The 26,308-nt window shown below is 43.3% G+C and overlaps 1 protein-coding gene and 1 long non-coding RNA gene across 5 annotated transcripts; one reads left to right on the top strand and one right to left on the bottom strand.

Annotated features, from left to right (window-relative positions):
- The first annotated feature begins 5,932 nt into the window (after positions 1 to 5,932).
- PYCR1 (pyrroline-5-carboxylate reductase 1) lies at positions 5,933 to 13,601 on the top strand. Of its 3 annotated transcripts, none has more exons than XM_080994018.1 (8): positions 5,933 to 6,200; positions 6,563 to 6,662; positions 8,115 to 8,185; positions 8,853 to 9,032; positions 10,242 to 10,463; positions 11,724 to 11,816; positions 12,269 to 12,432; positions 12,521 to 13,601. In XM_080994018.1, exons 2-8 carry the CDS (start codon positions 6,596 to 6,598, stop codon positions 12,663 to 12,665), a joined length of 942 nt encoding a protein of 313 aa, XP_080850144.1. In that variant the 5' UTR covers positions 5,933 to 6,200; positions 6,563 to 6,595; the 3' UTR covers positions 12,666 to 13,601. The 3 variants fall into 3 exon arrangements, with proteins under 3 accessions (XP_080850144.1, XP_080850146.1, XP_080850145.1); XM_080994020.1 differs by lacking the exon at positions 5,933 to 6,200 and adding an exon at positions 6,233 to 6,452; XM_080994019.1 differs by lacking the exon at positions 5,933 to 6,200 and having other exon boundaries at positions 6,234 to 6,662.
- Positions 13,440 to 26,289, bottom strand: LOC308470673. Of its 2 annotated transcripts, XR_013982536.1 has the most exons (3): positions 25,568 to 26,289; positions 18,116 to 23,425; positions 13,440 to 18,076 (listed from the first exon to the last, which is right to left on the bottom strand). It is a non-coding gene; the product is annotated as an uncharacterized lncRNA (long non-coding RNA). The 2 variants fall into 2 exon arrangements; XR_013982535.1 differs by having other exon boundaries at positions 13,440 to 23,425.
- Between the last annotated feature and the right edge of the window lie 19 nt (positions 26,290 to 26,308).

Raw genomic sequence — 26,308 nt, 5'->3', positions numbered from 1 at the left:
AGCCGTTAATAGCCGCTAAGCCGCTAATAGCCGTGCTTCGCAAGACGAAAAAACCGCAAGACGAAGAGACTCGCGGAACGGATTAATTTCGTCTTGCGAGGCACCACTGTACCTCCTCACTGGTTGGGTGTCAGTACTCCTCCAAGTGTGGTTAATGAATCTTAGATTGGTTTGTACTGTTAGGAACTTACTCTGCAAGGATTCATTTTGCAACACACAACCGTATATTTGCACGTCGTAAAAGAATTTGACTATTAACACATTTGGCAGCACATATTAAAATAAGCTACCTGTTTACAATGATTACGGTATATCAGGACAGTGGACCCTACTATTCAAACACTGGTGGTGACCATTTGCAGGGAATTTGCAGTCGTTGCTTGCTTCCCTCATTTTGATTTCCTACATGGATATAATTTCCATGTAAGAAAACCACATGTGTGCGATAATGTGCTATGAACTCACCCCTCTCTGTTCATCTTTGTGAATATTAATTTTAGTATGTATATATATATATATATATATATATATACACACATACATACTAAAATTAATATTCACAAAGATTTGAAATTCAAATTAGAAAATTGGATATGCCTTTTGATTTCAAAAGTAGACATTTGAGCACTTAGGACTTGCTATCTATTGATTGCTTTGATTTTGGCAGTTGTCAAATGCGAAATCTTTTTTTAGTTGTCAGCTGTCAAATAATAAACATTGTTGCATATGATTTAGCAAATATAATCAAACGTAATTTTACCATGTTGACAGGATAAGTAAATGTATTTGTTTGGCAGTAAACAGTAACAGTACAAAATAAAATCCAGAATTCAATACTTGCACATGCACATCATTTACAAATTTGTTTCAGTTATTGGTGACGTTAGAAAAACCTAATTTGATAAACAGATGTTAAAATCTATACAGTCATTAACATTGAAACTATATACAGTAAGTGATCTTCCCAACAAACAAACAAACCCTGGTATCAGTTCTCTGCTATTAATGCATATAAAGTCAGCTATCAAATATCAAATTCCATTGCATCCAAACTATGAAATGCAGTTAAATACAAAATGCCATTGGATGGCAGTCATCAAATACTGTTGATTATTTGAATAACCTTATCTCTTTTTGATAGCACTTCTAGCCTGGTAGATCAGGGGAAATACTGTGGACACAATACTATATTGATTTCAGCAAGAATTTTGACAATTCATGTGGGTTAGACAATGCAAGTGTTAAGTGGATTTGCAGTATTCATCAATGTTACAAGTGGAGTAGCACAAGGTTCTGTTGTTTAACATGTTTATACACTATTTGGACTGAGTGGAGGGGACCCTAACCACGTTTGCAGACAACATGAAAGTGGGTAGGGTAGCTTCGAAGACAGAAACAGGATTCAATATTTATTTATTTAATGCATTTCAAGCTGCCTCTTCAGCTAACAAATGCCACCAATAAGAAATGTTCAGGCTTACAATCCAAACTAAAATACAGGAGGAAAAGGAAAATGTTTTGAGAGGGAGAAGGAAAAAAGAAAGCTGAGATACGATTTCTTAGGTACAGAGTTCTTGTAACAACCAGCTGGAATGGAAATGTTTCAAGAAGAGGAGCTAATAGGAGGAGTTTTTTGGCACAATGGACAGAAAGGCCCTGCAGTCCAATATCTGTCTGTCTGTCTCTCTCCTACAGACTGATGAAATGGCTGCTGATGACTATTGAGCTTGGTGAAGCTGGTCTTTAAGCAGAGTAGATGGAAGAGACACTCCTGAGGGGATAGCAGCTAATGACAGTTGAGGGAGAAGCCAGATTATCTTGGATTATTGGATTGTCTGTCATTAGTAGGAGCTAATAACATGAAAGAGTTTCCCTAGTGCTCTTATCTACTATATATTTTGGGGAATTGTTCACTATGCATTTGCACACCTTTTAAAACATCGTAACCAATTTTTGCATGATGGTTCCTGAGATCAAGGAGCAGGTGGTTTTGTTTGTTTGTTTATTAAAGAACAGTTTAATTGAACAAAATAAAATAAAAAGGAAAAGGAAAGGTATGCTCTATAGTTATGAAAGTTAATACAGTGGTGCCTCGCAAGACGAAATTAATTCGTTCTGCGAGTTTTTTCGTCTTGCGAAGCACGGTTTTAAAGGTATTAACAGTTTTAAGAAAAAGGAAACAAACGTCTTGCGAAGCAAGCCCATAGGGAAATTCGTCTTGCGAAGCAACTCAAAAAACGAAAAACTCTTTCGTCTTGCGCGTTTTTCGTCTTGCGAGGCATTCGTCTTGCGAGGTACCACTGTAATTGCAAGGAGCAAGTTGTCATCTATGTTTGGATACCATTTTGAATCAAGATGGTGGAATCAGCCTTTCAAAACTGCACTGATAACCAAATCTTGCATTTTGCAGAGCAAGGAACAGGATTTTTTTGTCTGTATTTATATACAATTAGATGTAATTTTCAATAAAGATGGCAGACTAAACCTTTCAAAACTGAAATGATTTCTTAGATTCTTAGAATTCCCAAGCAACACCTGGTATGTGACTGCTAATGTAAAATAAAATAAATCCTGAAATACCATCCCTGGAATTTCTCGCCTGCATATAACAGAGGAAAGGAATCCAGAGCAGTCTGACAAGAGATTTGTGTTCATGCATTTAGTTCACAGTAAATATCTCCATTGATGTATGTATTTGTACCTACAATTTTAACTATAGTCAGTCATGAGCAGAGTAAAACTGATTTCACGAAACGCCTAAAATAATTATTTATTGCTTCAAATCATTGCCTAAGTTTGGAAGTAGTGTGCTCTGGGGGAGTGGAAGACTGGATGAGCAGCACAAAGCATGAACACGTGTGACTTTCACACCTGAGAGCTGCCCCATTTAAAAGGTCTCATCAACCTTCGTACATGGAACTGCATTAGAAGATACTGACATTCAACTCAGAAGATTCCAGGAGATTAAATGAGGAGAAGCACTGATGGAATTTGAGGCATGTGAACACATGGAGAGCTGAGTCTCAAACTGGCACTACTCAACTGGTAAATCCAATGAAAGGTACAGAGGGTTTCTTTGGAGGTGGTATTGCCTTCACTGCATAACTCCAAATATCTACAATTGCCAAGCTCTTAAGCTCCCAGACCTGAATCACAAATGGAATCTATTTTCAATCTCAGGGTTGGGTTTTTTTTAGGCAACACAATAAGCTGGCCAATTAAAAAACAAACCCCAGCTTCTTTGGATAGGCCATTCCATTCATATTGTTGCACGTCACCCCAGCCTCTGAGCAGTATGAGATTCCTGGGGTTCCAGGCACTTACCCAGGGTTTGTATTTCCTTTTGGAAATGAGGAACAGCAGAGACTGTAGTGTCTTTAGGATACATGGTTTATTTGTACATGTATACAACCTGAGTCTACGATGGACGGATTCATAGCATTAACACCCTCAGAGTGTATTGTTTCTCCCATAGCCACAGCAGTGATCTGGCATGGCTCTTTCTCTCTGCTTGCTGTTTTGCTGCTAGGCCATATTACTGCAAACACAACTCTAAACTCTTGCTTTGTCCTTCTAACAAACTGTGAGCTGGGGGAGTTGGGGAGGGGCCCCACCCATTTACCATCTCACACAGAGCCGCTTCCCTTTGCTTCCCTTTATGACCCATCACTCAGGCTATCACATCAACACAGGAAGCTAGCCTGACTTAAATTTTAACACTTGCAGGATCCAAGGGTTAGAAGGATCTTACATACAGCCTACTTCCTTCACCAACAAACCCACACAAATACATTTGTTTATGAGAAATTAATTCCTTAGTTCCTGTCATTAACGACAATTTTGATATCATGCAAAATAAGAGCTAGGCCTGGCGAATGATTGAAGGAATTAGCAGAAGCAAATAACATTTCTCACAGCACTTGTGAATGAAAGCAATGGGATTGTAATGTTTATTTAAAACATTTATACCTCATCATTCAGTTTGCCAGGATAGCTTCTAATAGCACAAGACACAGTATTAGGACATCTATTTTTAAAACAAGCAAAATAGAATGCAACTAGGGGATTTACAATCACATTAAATGCTTGACGCAATGTTTCAGTCACCTGTGAATCTATTTAGCTCTATCTCTGTTTTAGCCCAATATAAAGAGTAGGCTTTTCATTTGTTTGTATATGTAATAGTTTTGACAACTACAGCTTCTGACAGCTCTGCAGCAATATGACGGGATGTATCTGTCAACTTCTGTGTTCTACGAGAACTATGTATATTTAACATAGCAACCACAATATTGCGTATGTCACTGTGCTCCATACATTGGTAACTGCATGACTGGACTACTGTAATGCACTGCATGTGGGGCTAGTCTTGTGTTTGGTTCAGAAGCTGCAGCTAGTGCCAAGTTCAGCTGCTAAGGTGCTTAATGGAACACCCACTTTTACACATATTACAGTGGTGTTGAAAGATCTGCAATGACTGCCTATTAGTTACCAATACAAGAAATGAACAAAGTACAAAACGAGCTGCTTGCCCCTTTGGTATTACATGTTATAGTATCAGAGTTGGAAGGGTCATCTGGTCCACCCACCGCAATGTCATGCAACACAGCCCTATCTCCAGTTACTTTTTGACATTTTGTGCTTTCCTCTGTGTATGTGTGCATGTGTGTGTTGTGTGTATACTAAAGCACGTATGCAAACCAAACAGAAAAATAAGGAAAGGTTAAAAAAAAAAATCGCTTGGGATTTCTATGTCAAATGCGGTAAAGATTTGCTCCAGTTTGGCTTTTCTGTGCGGTTGTGCATTAGATGAAGGACATACACAAGACATTTCGCTGCCTGAAGCAAAAGAGAACCCGTCCCCCACTCCTCATTCCAAGCACAAAAAATGACTTGACTAGGAACAGATATTACTTCAACACTGTCCTTCAGGACACCTGAAAGCATGAGGGGCAAGGGAGAGAGGGGCAAGCGCACCACCCTCCAAGGAGCTTGCACCCTCTCCCCATTGCTGGACACCTGTTATTAATCTAGTTATTTTTCTTCAGAGATCTTAACATGTGGGACAAAACTCACTCACCTAAAATGTACTGTGCCCCTTCTGTCCCCTCACCCAATGGTTGTCCTATGGTAGGACCTACATGATTCCTTCAGGATTATACAGGATAAAGCAACACTACAGTACTGTTTTTCAAATGCTGCATGGAACCAACCAGTTATAGACCTGCTTCCAGCTGGTTGTGGAAAAGCAGTGCATCGGTAGTTCTAAAGGGCTCTAGTGTGGAAGGACCAAGTAGCTTACTGATTTCAGGGCACCTCTGAGCATATACGAAGTGAACTTCACTAAATAATCATAGCTGGATAATTACAGTTAGAAAGCAAAGTTTCTAACTCGAATAATCTGATCTCTAAATAATTTTCAGTGCAGACACTTGTTTTAGAAATCGCGAACTCATACCCTCCAACATTTCTCCAATGGAAACAGGGACGTCCCATTCCCTAATGATAATTTTACTATTTATACCTCGCACATCTTACTGTGTTGCCCCAGCCACTCTGGGCAGTTTCCAACATATATAAAAACATAATAAAACATTAAACATTTTTAAAAAGCTTCCCTAGACAGGACTGCCTTCAGACGGCTCCGGGGTTGGATAACTCCAACATTTCTCCAATGAAAATAGGGACATCCTAAGGAAAAGTAGGACTTTCTGGGATCAAATCAGAAACCGGGACGGCTTCTCTAAATCAGGGACGCCCCTAGAAAATAGGGACACTTGGAGGGTCTGCGAATACCGCACTTGAAAGATGCAACTATATTATCACACATCGTCGTTTAATCTGCTCCCCCAAGACTACGATTCCCAGGGGTCAGCGAGGCCTCAAGTTGTACGTATTGCTTGCCATCGGAAACGCCCAGATGGGCCGCAGCAGCCATTACCTGCTGCCGAAAACCAAGCCGTGGACTAGGGCTCTCACGGCTTCCGTTAAAGCATCGAATGATGCAACCGCAAACAAAGGTTGCTCCAATAGGCAGCTGGTGACCCGCCTCCTCAGCATTTGATTGAACGGGATGCCAGCGACGCCGCACCCCCTTCCCTCGGATTGGACGAGGTGTTATCGCTCTGTTCCCTTTGCCACGCGACGCCGCGTCCGCTCTTTTTTTCCTCCCACCCGAGGGGCCACGTGGGCGCTATCAGGTTTGTGCTCTGGGGAGCAGGTTGAGCGCAAGTAGAGGCAGGGGATGGGGCGAGGGCTGCGAGGAGCGCGGAACGGATCAAACCGGGACTTGGAGCGGGCGGAAGGCGGGGAAAGAGGCTTGGCGAGACAAAGGGGGGCAAGTGGGAAGCGAAGTGGAGCCGAAGGGAAGGAACGAATTGGGTGAACTGAGTTGTGAAGGGCGAGTGATATAGAAGAGAAATCGCCTGGCATTCTTGTATATCTGATATACGGTGAGCCCCACCTGGTCTGGCCAAGTTCCCGGAATCAGCGCAGGATCTGAAGACAGTCGGGTCGCTGGCAGGGAAACTTCTAATTTGTCGCGTTCTTATTCACTCCCAAGAATCCATTAGGTCACCTCCAGGCAACTGACACCATGAGTGTGGGATTCATCGGCGCGGGGCAGCTTGCCTTCTCCCTGGCTAGGGGTTTCACCGCAGCAGGTAGGCAGGCGCCAGTGCTTCCTGAAACAAGATGTAACATGAAATAAACAGTCAAACTGCTGTCTGCATGGGATTCTTGGTATCAAAGTTCCTTACTTTATAGTTCTGATTTTAAAAAATGGAAATGATGTTAAATCCCCAATATGCATATTTCTCCTCCTGTCAGATGGCACAACCCTTATCTGGAGTGAGGTGTTGCGTTCAAGAGAAGTGTCTGGCCTGGGTGTGGGCTTTTGTTTATTATTTGCTTTGTTTATTAACTCTCTATAACACCCGTCATCCAGTGATCACAAGGTGGTTTACAATGTAAAAACACAAAATAATAGTATAGTAACAAACAACAACCCCTTCCACAGTTTAAAAGGCCATGGATTTGTTACTTAAACAAAGTCCTGGGAGATGAGGAATGTTTTTGCTTCGCACCTAAAAGTATGTAATGAAGGTAGCAGGTGAGCCTCCCTGGGGAGAGCAGTCAACAAGCAGGGAGCCACCGCAGAAAAGACCGATTCTCGTTTTGCTGCCTTTTGGATCTCTCATGAAAGAGGCACCTGAAGAAGGGCCTCAGATGACGATTGCGGGGATCTGGGTCAGTTCATAGAGAGGTGGTCCTTGAGTTATTGCAGTCCTGAGCTGTTTAAGGCTTTATAGGCCAAAACAAGCACATTGAATTGGGCCTGAAAATTAATTGGCAGCCAGTGCAGTCGGGCCAGCATTGGCATTATGTGCTCAGACCTTCTTGTTTTTGTTAGTATATTGCAAAAGTCGGGTACACACCCAACTTTAATCTTATGCTTCATTTTTGGAATGGTAAGCTAATTAATGAAATTCTGCCCATAATGGTGTTCCTGATAAATATCAGCCTCTCTGGAATAACCTGTTCTGCACTAAAGGATGTGCATTGTTTAAAAAATGCTAGCTGCTTAGAAACAAGAGTGGGTGGTGTGTACTGTCAGTTTTCCTTGCATTTATTCCTTTCATTAAAAATGTTCAGGTTGCAGCAACCATTGCCTGCAATCAAAACCTACAATGGGGATTCTCAAAGGCCTCCAAAGGATTAACATGGAGAAGAAAAATTCTGTCTCCTTTTGCCAAGTGTCATTAGGAATGAAGTAATAAGACTGGTTACCAAAAAAAAGGCCAACTATGCAAAAGTAGGCTTGGTTCGTCTCACAGATCTGGGAAGCATAAAGGTCTTAAGGGTGGTGATTCAATGTGCAAATTATCTAGGCATTTGCCTATTGGTATGCCACCTTCTAGAAATATATGTATCCATTCTTTAGGTGGGGGGAGGATATAAGACCCCACAACTAACGGTTGCATAATGTGAAGGGTAATGCTGTTCATGCTAACAGTCTTAATGGAAGGGATATGCTGAAGAGGGAGAAAATGCTCAATAGCTGTTGGCAGAAGGCTGTGTTAAAGCTAAAATTGACCATTTTTCTTTCTTTCTAGGAGTTTTGGCTGCTCACAAGATAACAGCAAGTTCACCAGACACTGATCTCCCTACTGTATCAGGGTTGAGGGTAAGTGTCAGGAACTAAAAAATCTAATATTTCTTAACCCCACACCCTGTCCTCTCTGCATGAGGCCACCCTAGCTTTAAAATCAATACCAGCACTTTAAGCTGCTATGCCCATGCATTTAATAGTATTGGTGTGATTTGTTCTGATTGTCACAGGAACCAAAATTCTGCTGGATATTTTTTGCTGACTGCAGATTCTGAACTCTTCACATAGAGAACATTGCAGCTCTTGGTCTTGATGTAATTAGGCATAAGTAACTGAGGCCATGTTCATTTATCCAGGCATGGCTGCAGTAGGTGAACCAGATGAAGCTAATACAATGTACTGGACACTAATGTTGCCTGAGTATTTAAGGATAAAGCAAAGTCCAGGAGCATCTCCTAATTGTGTACCTGATCTTCTATGGGGAGTGCAACCCCGTCTAGGAGAGGCTATTTAGGACACTTCATTCATATTGGCACAAAAACCCAAGCAGTAGTGCAGTTTAGTCTCTGCCTCCCACATTCACAGTCTGTTTGATATGTAAAGGACAAAGTCCTGTGACCTTGATGGTGACTGTCAGAATTTTCAGTAAACTAGATCCTGCCTAATTCTAGGCTGACCCTGCATGTCTAAATCCTGTTGTTATTCTTGTTACACTTCACCTGTTCCAACTCCTGTATTCCAGAAAATGGGTGTGAATTTCACTCTAAGCAACAAAGAGACGGTTAAAAACAGTGATGTCCTGTTTCTGGCAGTGAAACCTCCCATAATTCCATTCATCCTGGATGAGATTGGCTCAGATATAGAGGATCGACACATTGTGGTCTCATGCGCTGCTGGGGTCACGATCAGCTCTATTGAAAAGGTAAAAGACTCACAGCCGTTCTTTTCTGGCAAGTCTTTTCAGGTGAGGCTGAGTGTAGGAACTGGGTAGCCTCTGGACTCTTTTCTGAAGACCAGACTAGAAACTGATGGTAACAATCCTGTGACTTGCTCCAGTCAACTAGAAGGCAGGGGTGAGGATCAACCTGTGCTTTACTTTCTTACAGCCCCTCTGCCAGAGCACTTTCCTGCTAGCCAGAGTCACTCCTTAGTAGGTAGCTTAGCTGAATTATTATTTTGTCATGATTTTAAAAGCAAGGTTTAGATGCCCTTTATTGAAGAATTCTGGGGTGGTGTATAGAAATGTGAATAAACCTATTCCATACGTCATAGGTGTTACCAAACTAAGTTGTGCTTAGAGTAGACCCACTGAAATTAATCAATGTAAGTTTAAAAGTCAATATCAGTGGATCTGCTCTGAGCAGTGCCAGTGTGGGGGGGTAGGGGAAGGGGATCATTTGGTCTGGGACCTCAAGCTGAAAGGGGACTTTAAATTTAGACACTTGCTAATTTTTTTGGCGTCCGTTAAGTTTTGCAACTTGTTTTTATGTTCATTGGATCAAATTATGACACAATTTCTCAGTTTAGAACGACAAATTTAAGCAAATGGGAGATGTGATTTGGTAAAAGACATGCAACTTTTTTGTTAACTGATACAGATTTTGTCATATGCTTAGCATCAGCATTGAGATTGCATGAAAGTGAGATTTTTTAAAATCTTTCACTCTTCTTTTTTTCTTTTGCTGCCTTATTTTGTTATCACGTGTCATCATTATTCCTGTGGCTGCGTTTATTATGGCTGAGGGGGTTCAAAAGCTGGAAGTGTTCCAGGCCCCCCCAGGCTTCTTAGAGAGCCTGACTCTGTGTATCATTGCTTGTATCCCCATATGAATACAATAATAAAAACCACCAGTGAATATAAAGCAAACCACAGAATAAAAAAAGCAGACTAAAACACCTCCATTGTACTATTGGCTGCAGAGGTTTCTTTCCCGGACAAGCTCAGTTGCAGAACACTTTGTTGCCACATCACAGACACATTCTTCATTTTTCACAGGATGATGTCAGTGATGTATAGCCTCTCGATGTGATCTAGAACCCTGAAAATGGTTATCTCTGCCCTTTGCTAGAAGAGCTCATTTTGAATGCAAGCTGTATGTTAAATATGCTCCTATTTCTCTTTTTCTCTAAGAAACTTTCTGCCTTCTGCCCCACCCCAAAAGTGATCAGGTGCATGACCAACACACCTGTGATTGTAAGAGAAGGAGCTACTGTCTACGCTACGGGGACCCATGCTGACGTAGAGGATGGAAAGCTCTTGGAACAACTGATGGCTAGTGTGGGCTTCTGCACTGAAGTGGAAGAAGACTTGATAGATGCTGTCACTGGACTCAGTGGCAGTGGACCTGCTTATGTAAGCACCATCTCTTCCCTGTATGAAGCAAAAAGAACTTATTAGACAAGGGGGGATTTTAAGTGCAGGAACGATGCTTGTGGCATACTTACATTTTCACAGAAGGCAGATCAGCCTGCAGTACTTTTTTTGATTAGGTACGCGGGTGGCACTGTGGTTTACACCACGGAGCCTCTTGGGCTTGCCAGTCATAAGGTCGGCAGTTCGAATCCGCGTGACGGGGTGAGCTCCCATTGCTCTGTCCCAGCTCCTGCCAAGGTAGCAGTTTGAAAGCATACAAACACAAGTAGATAAAATAGGTACTACTGTGGTGGGAAGGTAAATGTTTCCATGTGCTCAGGCTTCCGTCATTATGTCCCGTTGTGCCAGAAGCGGCCACATGAACCAGAAAAACTGTCTGCAGACGAATGCCGGCTCCCTTGGCCTGAAAGTGGAGATTTTGACTGGACTTAACTGTCCAGGGGTCCTTTACCTTTACCTTTTTTTGATTAGGCATTTATAGCAGCATGTTGAACCTCTAGAACATCGTCTGAGCTATGGACTTTTCAGTTGCTTAATGGATTTGAAGATAAACCAAGACCAAGAATCAGTTAACATTTGGGAGTGCCTGGTGGATAAATAGTCTCAATAGTCATAGGCACAGTTTGGATGGGAGCTGCCTCCAAAATAAACTTGTTTATGCAGAGGTAACTTTCAGGAATATGAGGTCTGCCTTCCTTAGAGTGTCTATCCTGGCTTCTTCCTTTTTTCTGGCAGAGGAAAGATGACACTTAAGAAACAATCTGTGTTTGTGGGTGGACAAACTTTTGGCCACTTTGGGGGCCACACTATGATGGTAGGTGGGTGGTCATGGACCAGATCAGATGCTCCCACATACTCATTCTCACACACATGCTCAGTTTATATGAGGAGGATGTCCCTCCCTGTGGCTTCCTCCTCATAGAATTTGTACTCCCTCTGCCAATCTTCCTATCAGCTGCTGGGGGAGCACAGTTGTTGTATTAGGGCAGCATAGGGTAGGATATCCCTGCACACCTTTCTTCCCAAGCAAATCACATTCCACAGCCAGTCAGGCAGTGGGGAATTTGGCAGTAGAGGGGCAGCTTGGGCACCCAAGGCAGCAGTCCAGGCCTCTGAGGGTTGCATGCAGCCTGTGGATTGTCTACCTGTAAGCTAGATGGTAAAGTCTGTCTCTTCGCCCTGTCCCCCTTGGTTGCATTTCATATCTTTATTTTCTTGTGATAACTTCTGTCCTCCTAGGCATTCACAGCCCTGGATGCCCTGGCAGATGGAGGCGTGAAGATGGGCCTTCCTCGCAGGCTAGCCGTCCGGCTGGGAGCTCAAGCTTTGCTGGTCAGTATTTCACCTTGTTTGCTGCTTCTTCAAGCTATGTCCACTCTGCCTTTTCAATATTTGGTCGGAAACATCTCCCAGCGCTTCTATTCCATTTATCTCAAAAGGCAGTATTTATGAAAGCACCCTGCACCATGTTGCTTTCTTCTCTTCTTGTTGCAATTGCAAGAAGGAAACAAAGGCGCTCTGGGAAAGGCCCAGCAGATGTCTGTGATGGTGTTGGCTTCAGTCCTGCACAATGCAGGTCAGGCTTTTTTTGCAATCTTTTCAGAATTTTCCAGTTTTGAGGCAGGTGTTGCAATTCTTCTGGTTTGTATACTTGTGAATAGTTTTTGAAATCGCCTTGAGTATTTCCTTAGAGAGGCTCTGTGTGTGTGTGTGTGTGTGTGTGTGTGTGTGTGTGTAGCTGCCGCTTCTGATGAGCTTTTCGACTCATCTTCTCAATGCTGCAGGGAGCTGCCAAGATGCTGTTGGATTCAGAGCAGCACCCCGGACAGCTGAAGGACAATGTTTGCTCACCTGGGGGTGCTACCATCTACGCCCTGCACTTCTTGGAGAGTGGTGGCTTCCGTTCACTCCTCATCAATGCTGTGGAGGCGTCTTGCATCAGGACAAGGTACATGCCGGCATGGAGTCTTAAGAGCTGCCCTGCCTTAGCTGAGCCTCCTGAGCAGCTCACAAGCTTTTCCCTCTTCTCCCAACAGGGAACTACAATGCTTGGCTGACCAGGAGAAGGTCTCCCCGGCCGCTGTTAAGAAGACCTTAATGGATAAAGTGAAACTAGAGTCTTCCTCTGCCAACAAGGTCAGCTTATTCAGCAAAAAGAATCCTGGCAGCAAGAAGCAATGAGGAGGCCTGGGCCTTGCCCAGCCAACACTTTCCTTTCCCTTTCAGGGGAAGCAGTAGCTTAAGCCATTTTTTTGTGGTGGGGCCTAGCCTGGTTTCGCGGCTGCAGGAGAACGGGGTTTTAGCTTCCAGATGTGATTAATTAAAGAGTAGCAGGGACCAGCATTTCTGGGGGCTGAGCAGGAGGCAGACTGTCACCAGCACCACTTTCCATTGGGTAGGTGACTGTGTGTACTTCTGACCCTGAGGGATTTTGCTCCTGTAGTTGTGATTACGGTGTTTTGTTATTTACATCCTCCTCCCTTCCTCCGGGGCACACCCTTTTTGTTAATCTTTTCGTCAACTTCGTGAACAGTGCTATTTTTCTAGAAAAAGAGGTTCCAGGACTCACCATGAACCCCTCCCTCATTCTTTTAGAATGGCAATGGTGCCTACCTGAGAGGTGCCAGAACTGAGTTTCAGAGAGTTTTGGCTGAAAAAAAGCCTTGCTTGTGAGGTACATTGCCCTGAGAGACAATGGCTGACCCAAAGTAACCTGGGGAGCACCATGTCTAAGCAGAGATTTTAACCTGGTCTCTCCCAGTCTTTGTCTGTCTTCTGTGGCCGTATCAGGCTGGTAGACATTCACTGGTATGGGCACACTTCTTATTTAATAGGCCAGGGACTTGACCCCAGGCAGGCCCTTCAAGTCCTGGCAGTTGTTGTGTATCCCATTCTCATGAAATAGTGGCTGCTGTACAGTCTGCAATGCACTCTGGACTTCGGGCTATGGCGGCCTTATTTTTTTTTTTGCTCCTCACTGCAAACTGGATTGCCACTGTTCCCCACACACTGTTTATCTCACTTTGTATAGAGGACCCCAAATTTCCTTGGCAGCTCCACCTGGACAGCCCCTACCATGCTGCCCACAATAGTAGTAAAATAAAATCTCTCACAATTTTTCTGTTTCTGCCTCCTTCCAACTTCTCCTATTCTTGCTAGGACTTTTGCATTGGCTACATATATGCCGTTCTCCTGTTACCAGCAGAAGTAGATGTCCATATAGATTAAAAGTCTGGTGTAGCTCAGCTACTAGAGAAACTTAGGAAACTGCCTTATGCCAGGCCAGACTCCTTGCCCATCTACCTCTGTATTACTTCCAACATTGACTGACAGCAACTCTCCTGGGCAGAGGAAGGGCTTTCACATTGTCCGCTACCCAGCCCTTTTTAACTGGACATGCCAGGGAGTTCACCATGCTCCCCCTGGCTGTTGGGAGTTGTAATCCTGCAACATTTAGAGGTCCTCAGGTTCTCCATCCCTGCTCTAGCTCTATGAGTATGGTTTAGTAATGACAAGCTAGAATCAAACCGTGGTTTCCAGATGTGTCAGAACTGGCCTGCTGTTTCACCTACATTTGCTTGCTTTTTATCTTCCTTCAAAGGTGCTGTCTTCATATATAGAGAAGAGGTTTTAAAAATGTGTTTGGGGTTGGTGGTGGTCTTGGGTTTTGTTTTTGTTGTTTTGCTAATGACACTTGCTCTAGAAACAAACACTTAACCCCTCTGGGAAGCTTTATGTAGAATACCTCATGATCCTTTCAAAATATGCTGGTTGTTATTTGTAACTTGTTTACTTCAAGGTGCTCAGGAGCTAACGCCTCAGACATTCTCTATTCCTACTCCTCCTCCTCCTCCCCAGCTCCAACAGAAAGCCTTTGTCCTTCAAGGCTCTGCCCTGCCAGCCTCTTCATATGGTAATGATTGGAATAACGAATCTGGCGGGTGGGTGAAAGAAATACAGTGGACCAGGGTCACACTTGGAGATATGATAAGACAATCACCTAAGGATACAGTATTATTTCCTAGATACTTGCTGGGGTTCCTGGTTCTTGCTTATTGGAAAGTGTGGAGATGGGGAGCATTATGCTCAGTCTCTCTAGGGGCGTATTCCACTCCCCAGCCCTATTTTTCTCTGGAGAATAAACTCTGTGCTTCTCAGCCTGAGACTTGGTGTGTGGGCTGTGTGTTTTATTACATGTGTTCCTTGCTCAGAGAGGCCAGAACATGATAACTTCTCTCAAGGATGGGTGTGTGTGTGTGTGTGTGTCAATGATTTATTTATGAAAGTGGGGAGACACGGATGTTCCACTTAAAATGAAAAAATGGTCAGCCTGCCAAGACCACACATAACACAGAGCAATACTTCTGTCAACTTCTGATAATTTGAATGGGCAATAGATGCATCAAGATTAGTACACTTAATTATCTCTTTTAATGTGTGTGGATATAGATATGCTGTATACATACTTTTTCATTTCACCTGATGAAGATCGCTGTGTAATTGGTAACTTTTAAAAATACTTCCAATAGAGACTGCCTCCTCACTTACTGTATATTTTTTAAAGATACAAGTCTTTGGGGAAGTCTGAAGGCCTAACAAGGGACAGGATCCTGAATAAAACTTCTGAGTAGATCCATTCAAATAATGAACTGCAGTTACTTCAGTCCATTGATTAGCCTGCAACTGCTTCCTGTTGGTGGAAGTTGTTTTCTTAAAAGTGGAGGAATTATAATCTGTACAGAATTGCTTTTCGGTGGAAATTCTTGAAGAACATTTATTCTTAACCAGCTCTCTCTGCCTGTTGTTGATACTGCTGCTCCTGCGTGCATGTGGCCCAGGGTTCCATAACTTCACCAGGACAACTGTGATCCTGCAGAATTGTTTGCAACCTTACACAGAAAAACATAAGAGATACATTTCTGTGTGCATAATTACTGTTTGTGTACACAGTTATTGGTGCCAGAATCCCAAAAACTGCTGATGCTGAAACAACTCTGTATACTAATCTTAAGCAGGAAATGCTGAACTTTTTTCTGTCTGGGTTTAAACATGCTATACAAGATATTCCACCAGAGGGAGGGCTTACATAATTTTAAAGGTCCAGTACCTTATTGATAAATTGCTGTAATGCTGCGAGTCTAAACACACTTAACTATGGCTCACTTCTGAGTGAGCATGCTAAAGATTGTGCTACATAAGCCTCAGTCCAATCCCTGAAGATATTGCAGGGTTTGTGGGTTTGTTTGTTTTCTTGCCAGGGTATGGTTTGGGAAGAGTTGTGTGCTCTTGCAAAAGCTGTATCTCCTAAACCTGTCATTTTTCTAAATAATTGAAAGTAACCATTTTTACATTCCTTCTGCCATGGATGGAGCCTCTGCTCCTGCAGTTGCTTCTTATTCTTATTCTTATTTGGAGTCATCAGTGCTTTTTTTCTAAAAAAAAATGTTTTGCCGTACTCTCATTTTCCTACTTCTATTGAAATACTGCCCCTCAGTGAGGCCAAACCTAGATTCACAAAATGTTTGGGGGTATGTGTACCCCTGCATCCCCCCAGAAAAAAGCCCTGGGAGTCATTATGCATAAATGACATTTTGTTTTTTTCTTTGAATAATCAGTACTGGTAATACAAACAGAGGAATATGGTTGCTTAGGTTTGAACATACCATGCATCTGTTTTGTGGTTTTTTTTTCCTGCCTGAAGCCATAGCTAATATAGTTTTCACCAGACCTATAACATTTGTTTTTGCATCTTGCTTTACTTTTATGGTTTTCATTTTGAAACCTGTGGGGTTTGCACCATCCTTGCACCACAAATGTCAGATTACTGTGTAACATGACCGGAATTCAGACATGGTTTGCTGATGTCAACAAGCACAGCAGACCTAGAAGCTTACAAAGAAGCTTCTTGCATAAAAGTTTGGAAAAAATAGCACAGAATGAGTTCTCTTCAGCCTTGCAGTTGGAGTAATGTATAATGCATGTGAGAGTAAGTGAATGAATGATGGGGAGAGGATGAAAATCAGGGTAGGCTTTAGAGCAGGTGTTGCTTACCTGGTGTATGAAATAATTTATGGTGCGCATGTGTGTAGAAAGAGTAGAGTATATTGTATATCTAATTTTAACAAAATGTATACACTGCTTAATTATGAAAAAAACTTATAAGAGGTTTACAACAATATAAAATAAAACATTTAATATTGTTGCAGAAAAGATATGTTCAAAAGATTACAATCAGCAGTAGGTAAAAAGATGAAAACATTTCAACATTTTTGTGGATGCTTATTCAACAGAATTGTATACATTTGAAAGCAATAATAGAATCTTAGAATTGTAGAGTTGGTAGGGGCCCTGAGGATCATCTGGCCCAACCCCCTGCAATGCAGGAATGTGCAGCTGTCCCATATGGGGATCAAACCTGCAACCTTGGCGTTATCAGCACCATGCTCTAACCAGCCAAGCTATCCAGTATATGGAAAAGTGATATACAAATGAGTAAAGTGACTATATATGTGAAAAATATATTGTATGTAAGAAGGGGAGAGAATTTTGGTGGAGAGGTATATATGCAAAATGGCAGGGATAGAGAACCTGTGGACCTTCTGATGTTGGGTTACACCTTCCCATCATCCCTTCTCACTGTATAGGTTGGGCGAGATGGAGTCTAACAACATCTAGAGGGCCATAGAATAATAAAACTGTAGAGCTGGAAGGGTCCCCAAGGGACATCTAGGGCAACCCACAGCAATGCAGGAATCTCAGCATGTATATATTGAGCATTTCCTATACCTGCCTATGGGGTGGATCAGTGTACAAGAGGAGATGCTATATCTGACACCTTTGTCCTTTTGGGGGGCTGTTCTGTAGAGTTATCCATTTCCCCTCTCATTTTGCTCATGGATAAGCTAACACTTCTCCATCTGGGTAGGCAACCATTTTCTGTGATGGGAGTCTTTAAAGAGGCAAATAGAAGCAGCTTACTTTCCTCAGTTGCCAATGTTACTGAAGTGTGTCCTGTCAGAACTCCCAAGGTTCTGGATTGCTGTTTCGTTTTTTAAAATGCCACACAGTTCAGTGAAAGCGCTTGGCAAGGTCTGTCCTGTACATAAAGGAAGCCACAGTTTTAAAGGCCTTCTAAGCACCTTCCCCATGCCTGTCGCATCTGCCCAACCCAATTTTAACTGATGTTCAACTTTTCCTGGCGGAACTTTGCTATCTCCTCAGTCTTGGTATGCGCTACGTTTTATGGATGGTCCTTCGATTGCTTGTCTGTGGGAAATGGCTGCTCATTAGCAGTTCAACAAACAGATCACCAAACAGTTGTACCATCAGGTGAAACACGAGGTAAAAGTTACAACAGGATAAGAAGAGAGGATAAGATTTGAGACCAAGTTTTTCTGCTCTATACCCCAATAAGGGAAAGGGGGAAGATGGTTTTATGTGAGCTTGTTCAAAGTTTCCCATTGATAATAATTTGTGCCTGATCTGCAGGGGAAGAATGGTCAGTGGTAGTTAGGTACCCTGACACCACATCTGTAAAGGGGTGTGATGAATGTGTATAATAGAGTGATACCCCAACTTGTGAGTGCCTGGCCCTGTAAGGCAAACCTCTTAAGAGAGCCATGCTTCTTAACTTCCTTATGATATGGTGTGTTGCTGAAGTTTGTATACCCAAGAGGATGTCCAGCTGCCACAAAAGGGAGAGAAATGGCCTTGTAGATTTTGCTCACTGCACTGAAGCTTCTGTCGCGGTTATGGCCTCCATTTCTGTGGCACGAGGCCTGGAGTGGGTAGTATTTGCACTAGGCCCACAGTGTGCGATCACAGTCTGAATCCAACCTTGAAAGTGAATGACCCATCCACCCAAGCATGAAGAATAACCCAAGCACCTACCTTTGTGATGAAGGAAGCCTCTGTTTGCTGCGGGACAAATACCATATTCGTCATGTACATTGGGCCACCTTGTCCCTTCTTCATAATGCCTAGCAGCTGCTGAGCAAAGGGCAGTTGTTCTTCCAGTTCAAGGGCAAAGTCCTCTTTGCCACCCAACTGTGGGTATGGCTGGAGGAGGAGCTACCCCACAAGGAACGCTGATCTGTACACATTGCCTTGAGGAGCAGTTTGTGCCCTGAAGCTGCAGATTTGCTGAGCGGCTCTTTTCTCTGAAGGCTACTGGTTGCATCCTCAGTAATTGCAAGGGCTGAATATAGTTGGTCTCTCCATTTCACAGGATGTTGCTGTTACGAGAGGCTTGCTCCCAAAGAAGAGTACTTTGAGGCAAGACATGGTTCTCCAAGATTCTTTCTGTGCTATTTTTCTATAAAAAGAGGTTTCACCATGATCGCCTCCCTTGTTCTCTTACAATGGCAATGGCGCCCACCTGAGAGGTACCAGAACTGAGTTACGGAAGGTTCTGGCTGGAAAAAAAAGCCCTGTTCTTTCTCCACCTGCATACGTGGAGCTGTTTCCCTAACCTATCTGTTCCTTTTACAGTAGGTACCTCGGGTTAAGTACTTAATTCGTTCCGGAGGTCTGTTCTTAACCTGAAACTGTTCTTAACCTGAAGCACCACTTTAGCTAATGGGGCCTCCCGCTGCTGCCGCACCGCCGGAGCACAATTTCTGTTCTCATCCTGAAGCAAAGTTCTTAACCCGAGGTAATATTTCTGGGTTAGTGGCATATGTAACCTGAAGCGTATGTAACCCGAGGTACCACTGGATAGTCCTTGTAAATGGTCTGGGGAACCTCAGGCCCAGGGACCCAGTGCACTCAGTCAGGCCTTTCTAGCCTTCAAATGCCTACTGAGGCCACACGCCTCACTGACTCTTGCTTCACACCCTGAGTTTTTGCCTGGCTGGAATGTATCCTCTTACTTGTCTGGATGAAGGATAGGTGGCATAGCTGTCCACTTTTCCCTTTTTTAAGGGAAATTCCCTTATTCCGAATAGGATTCCTCACAAGAAAAGTGAAAAGTTGACAGCTGGAGAAAGTAGCCCACTATACAAAGTTGAAATGTGCATACCATATTTGCCTCTGGATCCGCCCAGCACTGGCATGTGGCCCTCAGAAGATTCAGAAGATAATTTGGCCCTCAGGCCGAAAAAGGTTCCCTGACTCGTATGTATATGTCATAATAAGCCTTGTAGGGGTAGAAACTTTGTTCATTTGAAACAGAAAGAACGCTAGAATGATGATGGATCAATCTAGAATTCTGTGGGTACTTTTCCACTTTGGCATTAGCTCTCATGCCTGCCTGTGGCATTAGCTTTCATGTCTGCTTGCTGCTATTAAACCATTTATGTATGGCTTCTCAGTTACTTCCACAAACACTCCATACGCTTGCTGGAACTTAGGTCAAGGTGACATGGCATGACACCCTATTCCATATTTACTTCTGAATGAGCACAAGTGGAATAGTTCTGGGAGGTGGGGAGAGGACTGTCACATTCTTTCTTATGTCTGAATGGGGGCTGCTGATTTTGGACTATTGATTTACATTGTTGCTGGTGGGTGATTATAATGGTCCATTGCAGAAACAACTAATGAATACCTGACAGCATGAGCACACTAGGGTTGTCCTAGGAATGTTTAATGGCTTAAGCATCTGTGGTTTTTAAAATCAGTTTATTACATTTTTAAATAATTTGCTTATAAACCTAACTGTACAGGTGTCTATATTATAACAATTCAATTCAATACATGTATGTAATACAACAAATGATTGTACAGTATAGGTGTGTTTTGAGATACTGGAGGAAGCATAACATAACTTACAATGTGGTTTTAAAGGGGGGGGGGAGGAACGACCATCTTTTCCTTTCTCATTCCCTATTGTAAAGTACAGTGGTACCTCGAGTTAAGAACTTGATCCGTTCTGGAGGTCTGTTCTTAACCTGAAGCACCACTTTAGCTAATGGGGCCTCCTGCTGCCGCTGCGCCACCGCTGCACAATTTCTGTTCTCATTCTGAAGCAAAGTTCTTAACCCGAGGTACTATTTCTGGGTTAGCGGAGTCTGTAACCTGAAGCGTCTGTAACCTGAAGCGTCTGTAACCCGAGGTACCACTGTACACCAGAACCAGCAACGACTAAAATAATAATAATTTGTGAGTACTGTGTGCCCTTTACCATTTGCCCCATGGATTAAGCAGCAATGGCTGCAGTCCTCAGCACACTTTCAGGGCCGAACTAAATGGGATGAGAAATGTGGCTCTTCCTGCCCTTCTGATACAATGATAACATTGTGAATGGAAAGAAGTTCCCATGCACTAGCCTCTCTGAACAAGGAATGCATGTAATAAACACACAATCCACACACCAAATCTCAGGTTGAGAATCACAGGATTTATTTTCCAGAGGACAGGAAGAAAATCTGTCTAGAGAGACTGAGCATATGCTTCCCATCTCCACGCATCTGAACAAGTAGGAACTAGGAAACGCAGCAAGTGTGTAGGAAAGAATATTGTGTCCTTGGGTGTCTTATCACAATCCAAGAAATATGAGCATGCAATAAGGGGAATGATTTTGAGAAGGCAATCTGTTGCCCCACCTGCTGAGGGAAAGATACTGGGACTTTCCTGACAGGTAAAGAAAGAGTAAAGGGGGCTCTTATCCTTTCCCCTTCCTGCTTAACTCTCAGTGCCTGAAGGGTGTTTGGTTACTTCACAAAAAAACAGTCAAAGGAAAAAGAAACACAGCCACATGTGTGATGTAGCCTTTAGCCATAAGCTTAATTTGCCAAAGCATAGGCTCAGGCTGTGCACATTTTGTTGATTTAAAAAAAAAAATCATTAAATTTAAATGACATTTTAAAAGCTTTAAATAATTTGTTTTTATTATTTTCGTGAATAAATATAACCAGAACAATTTCTATTCAGTGTACGTTAGAAGTGTGACATGTCAGAATGCAGTTTGTTCTTTACTATTACATCTATGGATTCTGTATGTTTAACAAGCACAACTACCAGTTTTACTCAGGTATAGGTGTATCTCCCCCCAAAAGATGTTTGTTACTTTGGTGGTTGTAAACTCTGCACCCCCTTATCTACATTATGGGAGGAGTTTTCAAAAGGGCTTTAAAGCAAATAATCTATGTAAACCTTCACCCAACAATCCTGTTCTTCCTAGGCCCTATATCCTTGCCTAGAAAGAAGGAAAATGTGAAAAGTGAAAGGAAAGAGAAATAAAAAGGCAGAAGAGAATGACGTAGCTAACATAATGGATTATATACCCAGACCTATCACTACATAGAACCTGCAGCAGCAGCAAGGCTGATTCATAATTTCAAAGATTGAATTGCCAGTACCAAATTACATTTCAAAGAGTTACAGAGCAACTGACAACCTAGAGTGGAATTTATTGAGTGCTTAATTTCACTTAAAGGCACTCCATTTCCACTCTTTATTTGTAATAATATCTTCAAACCCAAGTGTCTGGAGCAACAATTCAGCATCCAGAATGGGGAGACCCTGCACACAAATGGCTTTTCTTTTTGGCGCTAGCTGTTAAGAGTAATGTCTGATATGGGTCAGAGCTTCTTTTGTACCATCTACCCTTCAATCCTCTTCCTGCTCCTCCTTTAATCTGGCCATCGGATCTCATCAGGCTTTTCAGTACCACCATCATTTAACACATCTCCTGCTCCTCCCAGAATTACAGACTCAGCACATTTAGGCAGACAACTTTATTGCTAAAACTCTGTGGGTGGGAAAAGGGAAGTGTCAGCAAGCTGCTGCATTGTGTCAAGCATTGTGTAAGGTGGTCTTTTCTTCAAGAACCAGGTTCAGCTTCCTCTCACTTTTGCATGAGATCTTGTATCAATAGAGTGTGCGTGTGAAACAAAAAAAGGGGGGGGTGCCTTGTCTCCTGTTGGAACTCCGGAGGGGAAAACGGATCTGGCTCAGGCTTTTCTCCATTGCTACAGTAGTTTATGCAGTGCCTCATCTCTGGGCTTAGAGCATGCCGCAGCATTCCTGTCCCAGGCACCTAAGCAAGAAACAGCTGTGAGCGCTGCTTCCCTACATCAGCACTTTCAGTCCAGACCTCGCTGCTCCCTGCAATTTCCGCAGTTTTGAGAAAGTGTAGACACAGCAAAGACTGAACAGAAGCGTGGGGAGGGGGAGCATTCCTAAGGGAGGGGGGGACAGCATTGCAGAGTGGGCATTAGAAACATGGGCCGAGATTTGGGGCTGGCTGCGCAGGAAGGTAAAGAGAGGAAAGGAAGAAATGTGCTCAGTGTTCATCCTTCCCAGCTCCCCCTTTCTCTCTCATGCAGTATGTAAAACAGTGCAATTAGATAACAATTACCAATTCAATTCCTACAGCAGGTGCCAATTGACACCTGCACCAGACAGTGGGTTTCTAGTATTTCCAAACAGAAGCCAAAAGCCAGCGGAGCTTTTATTCCTGGAGCACACTTGCCCTGCTGCTTTTTCCGCATGTAGATAAACGGCGCATGCTGCTCAATGAGAAGACTGGTCCTAATCCAGCTCAGGCATTTCTGGAGAAATGGTGTGCTTGCCAGGAGTCCTGCCCATGGCTGAGCATGTATCACTGGGTCTCTGTGTATTTTGGGATATGAGGGCTTGTCTTCAATCAGCTAGCTTCTGGGCAAGTGAACCAAAATGCCTTATGACAGTTCAGGCAAGCACCTGCAGGCTGAAAGGCCCCTGCTGCACAATCATCTTCTGGCTCTGAGCAAACTTTATATATCAGCAGTAAATCTGGAGCCGGAGGGGTCTTTTAACAGGGGTTAGTTGCAGAGCAGCTGGGTGGATGATCTCTTCACTCATGAGGCAAGCACTGCTGGGCAAAATACAATGATGGGCAGAATTGGTTTGGAAAACTTTCCAGTAAGCAAGTCTCCCTGGCTTGAGAAAATCAATTGCAAAAGTGCTGGCTCAGGCACACTCCTTGTGGTAAAGTTGCGGAACAGGTACAGTACCAACTACGAGCAAGAGAATAAGAAATGCCAGTCATCCTACAAGGTGTCTAGAAGGGCATTCTAAGCCTTACAGATCTGGATGGGTCAGCCACAGAATTGCTGTTTTGGAAACTTAAATACTAAAGAACCCTTTGGCAAAAAGAATCCCCCACTGGACAGCTTTTCAAACAGCAACTCTGTCTCCTCACTTTTTTATCCCTATGCCAGCCAGTCTGCACATCACCAATTTATATATGGAGCAGTGACCAGTATACTTTTTTTAGAAGCAAGGCTTAATGAGAGCCAAGGCTGAGACCCAGTGTCTACCTGGCTCTATCCTGGAACATGCAGAATATTGGAGAGCAGTGCCTCTAAAAATATGCCAAATTGCTCCCCCTCACTGCTGAATAATCACAGCATCTTAAGGGCAGGGAGTAATACTTTCATGTATCTCTTTCTGAATAAATTAACAAAGGTTCATAGACTGGTTATACCAAATCTATCTAGGCAAGGGGGATGTCAGTGTTTTCTTCAGTTAAAAATATATTTGTGTGCTGAAGATGCATTTTAAAAAAACATCAATTCAATGTGCCTGCCTGATGCAGCCTTCCCTCAGAATCTGACCATTTCCATGCCAGTAAGGGAAATGGAAGGCAAAAATGTAAATATTGCTGATTGAACAAGAATATCTAACTTGTTGCTAATATCAGCCAGAGGACTTGACAGTGGTCAACGCAACACCATTTATAAAAGGGATCCAGAGAGGAGCTGAGAAAGTACAGTTTGGTTAACATAACATCTGTTCTTGGAAAATTAATGGAAAACATCATTAAAGAATGTCCAAGCATGAAGAACAAGCCTCGATGAAATGGAACCAGTATGGCTTCTGTAAAGGTAAGCCCTTTCACTAAACATTTAGAGTGTTTTTTTTGAGAGTCAACAACCATAAAATAGGGGTGATTCAGTTGACATGTGGAAAGTCCCACAGCAAAGACTCCTGAGTAAGCTTAGAAGTCATGGAATAAGAGGACGGGTCATTTTATGGATCAGTTAGTGCTTAAGGAACAGGAAGCTGAGAGTAGAATAAAAGGGCAGTTCTCCCAGTGGAGGAATATGGGAAATGAGTCTCCTGGGAAGTGGTATGGGACCCTTGCTTTATAGCTTGTTCATAAACAACCAGGAGTTAAGGGTGAGAGCAATGAGGTTGCCAGGTTTGCTGATGATAGCAAACTGTTCATGGGGTTTAAAATAAAAGGATTTGCAATGAGTTAAAAAGGGATCGTTCCAAACAGAGAAGACTGGGCATTAAAATGTCAAATGTAGTTCAATGTAAGCAAGTATAAATGATGCACATTGGCTTAATGGAACTGCTACTGGGGTCTGAACTGATGGTGACTGACAAAAGAGTAAGACCTTGGGGTTGTGGTGAATAGCTCAAAATGTTAACCCAGTGTAGCAGCTGTGAAAAAGGCAAGTTCCATGTTGAGGATAATAAGGAAAGGGGTTGAAATCCAACAACACAATAATAATTATATTATACTAATCTTTCATGTGGCCAAATCTGAAATGTTGTGTACAGTTCTGGTTGCCTCACCTCAAGGGATATTGTAGAACTGGAATGGTTCAGGAAAGGGCAACCAAATTGATCAACAGTCTTGAGGAACCCTCCTTTAAGGGAAAGGCTACCACAAATGGAGCTTTATGGTTGAGAAAACATGACATGATATGTGCAAACACATATCTGTTGTGGAGAAGATGGACAGTGAGAAGTTTGTCTCCCACATTCAACTATAACTTGGGGCCATCCATTGAAACTGAATGTTGGAAGATGCAGGATTGAAAAAAGTACTTCACAAAGTGCATTTAAGTTGCTTCCACAAGATTCTAGTGATGGCCACCAGCAGTGGATGACTTTAAAAAAGGTTTAGACAAATTCATTGAGAATACGGCTGCCAATGACCACTAACCATGGTGGCCACATTCTAGCTCTACGGTTGGAGGCAGAATACCTCTGAATACCAGTTGCTGCGAATCAGAAAAGGGGAGACTGCTATTGCACTAGGGTCTTGCTTGTGGGCCCTCTAGAGGCATCCAGTTGACCACTATACGAGGGCAGGATGCTGGACTGGATGGGTCATTTGTCTGCTCCTTCAGAGCTCCTCTTACCTTAGGATCCGTGGTTAGCAAACTTTTAATCTGTGAACCAGGGCTAGGGTGCGCTCTCTGCCACACAAAGGCATGCATGCCTACACGACATGCACATGGTGCCCTGGGTTTCCCACACAGCTCTTCTGCTGCCCCCTCTCAAAAGTTTCTTCTCCAAGGAGGCAACAGAAGAAGGAAGGAATAAACGGGGGGCTTCCTGAGTTCCCAGTCCTTCACCCACCCCGCAGAAATCGCTCGTCTGTGAAAGCCCTTCTTGAAGCTGGATCTCGTCTAGCGGACTGTTTATATTAGACTCCAAGCCTCGGCCTTGATTTCATTCCTTTTGTTCAAATCCCAGAAGCCCAACGGGGCTCCGTCGGATTTGTCCCCAAATGGCTTAAGCAGCGGGGGCCTACCCACGAGACGGTGCCCCCCCAACCCACTCCCTGTAGGAGCTCCAGGCGCGATCCGCGCTTAGGTGCCCAGCCTTGGCTCTGTCCTCGCCCGCCAGGCGAGCCACTTGTTTCCCCACCGGCTCCGCAGCCCCACTCCTGCCTTCCGGCTCCTCTTTATTTCCGCCTTCCACCTATTTCCACACCCCCCCCCCCGCTTGAATATAGCCGATATTCAAAACGTCTATCTTGAACCGTCGGAGGGGGAAACCTCCGGGCGCCTCCCCTTTAAGGCTCGGGGCGGTTGCACCGAACGGCTTCATGAATGGAGGCACGTGACCCAAACATCACGTGACGTGTCCGTGAGCGG

This window comes from Podarcis pityusensis (assembly GCF_964106645.2).
Source record: "Podarcis pityusensis genome assembly, chromosome: 2".
NCBI classification, from domain to species: Eukaryota; Metazoa; Chordata; class Lepidosauria; order Squamata; family Lacertidae; genus Podarcis; species Podarcis pityusensis.
This window is presented reverse-complemented; position numbering and strand designations above follow the sequence as displayed.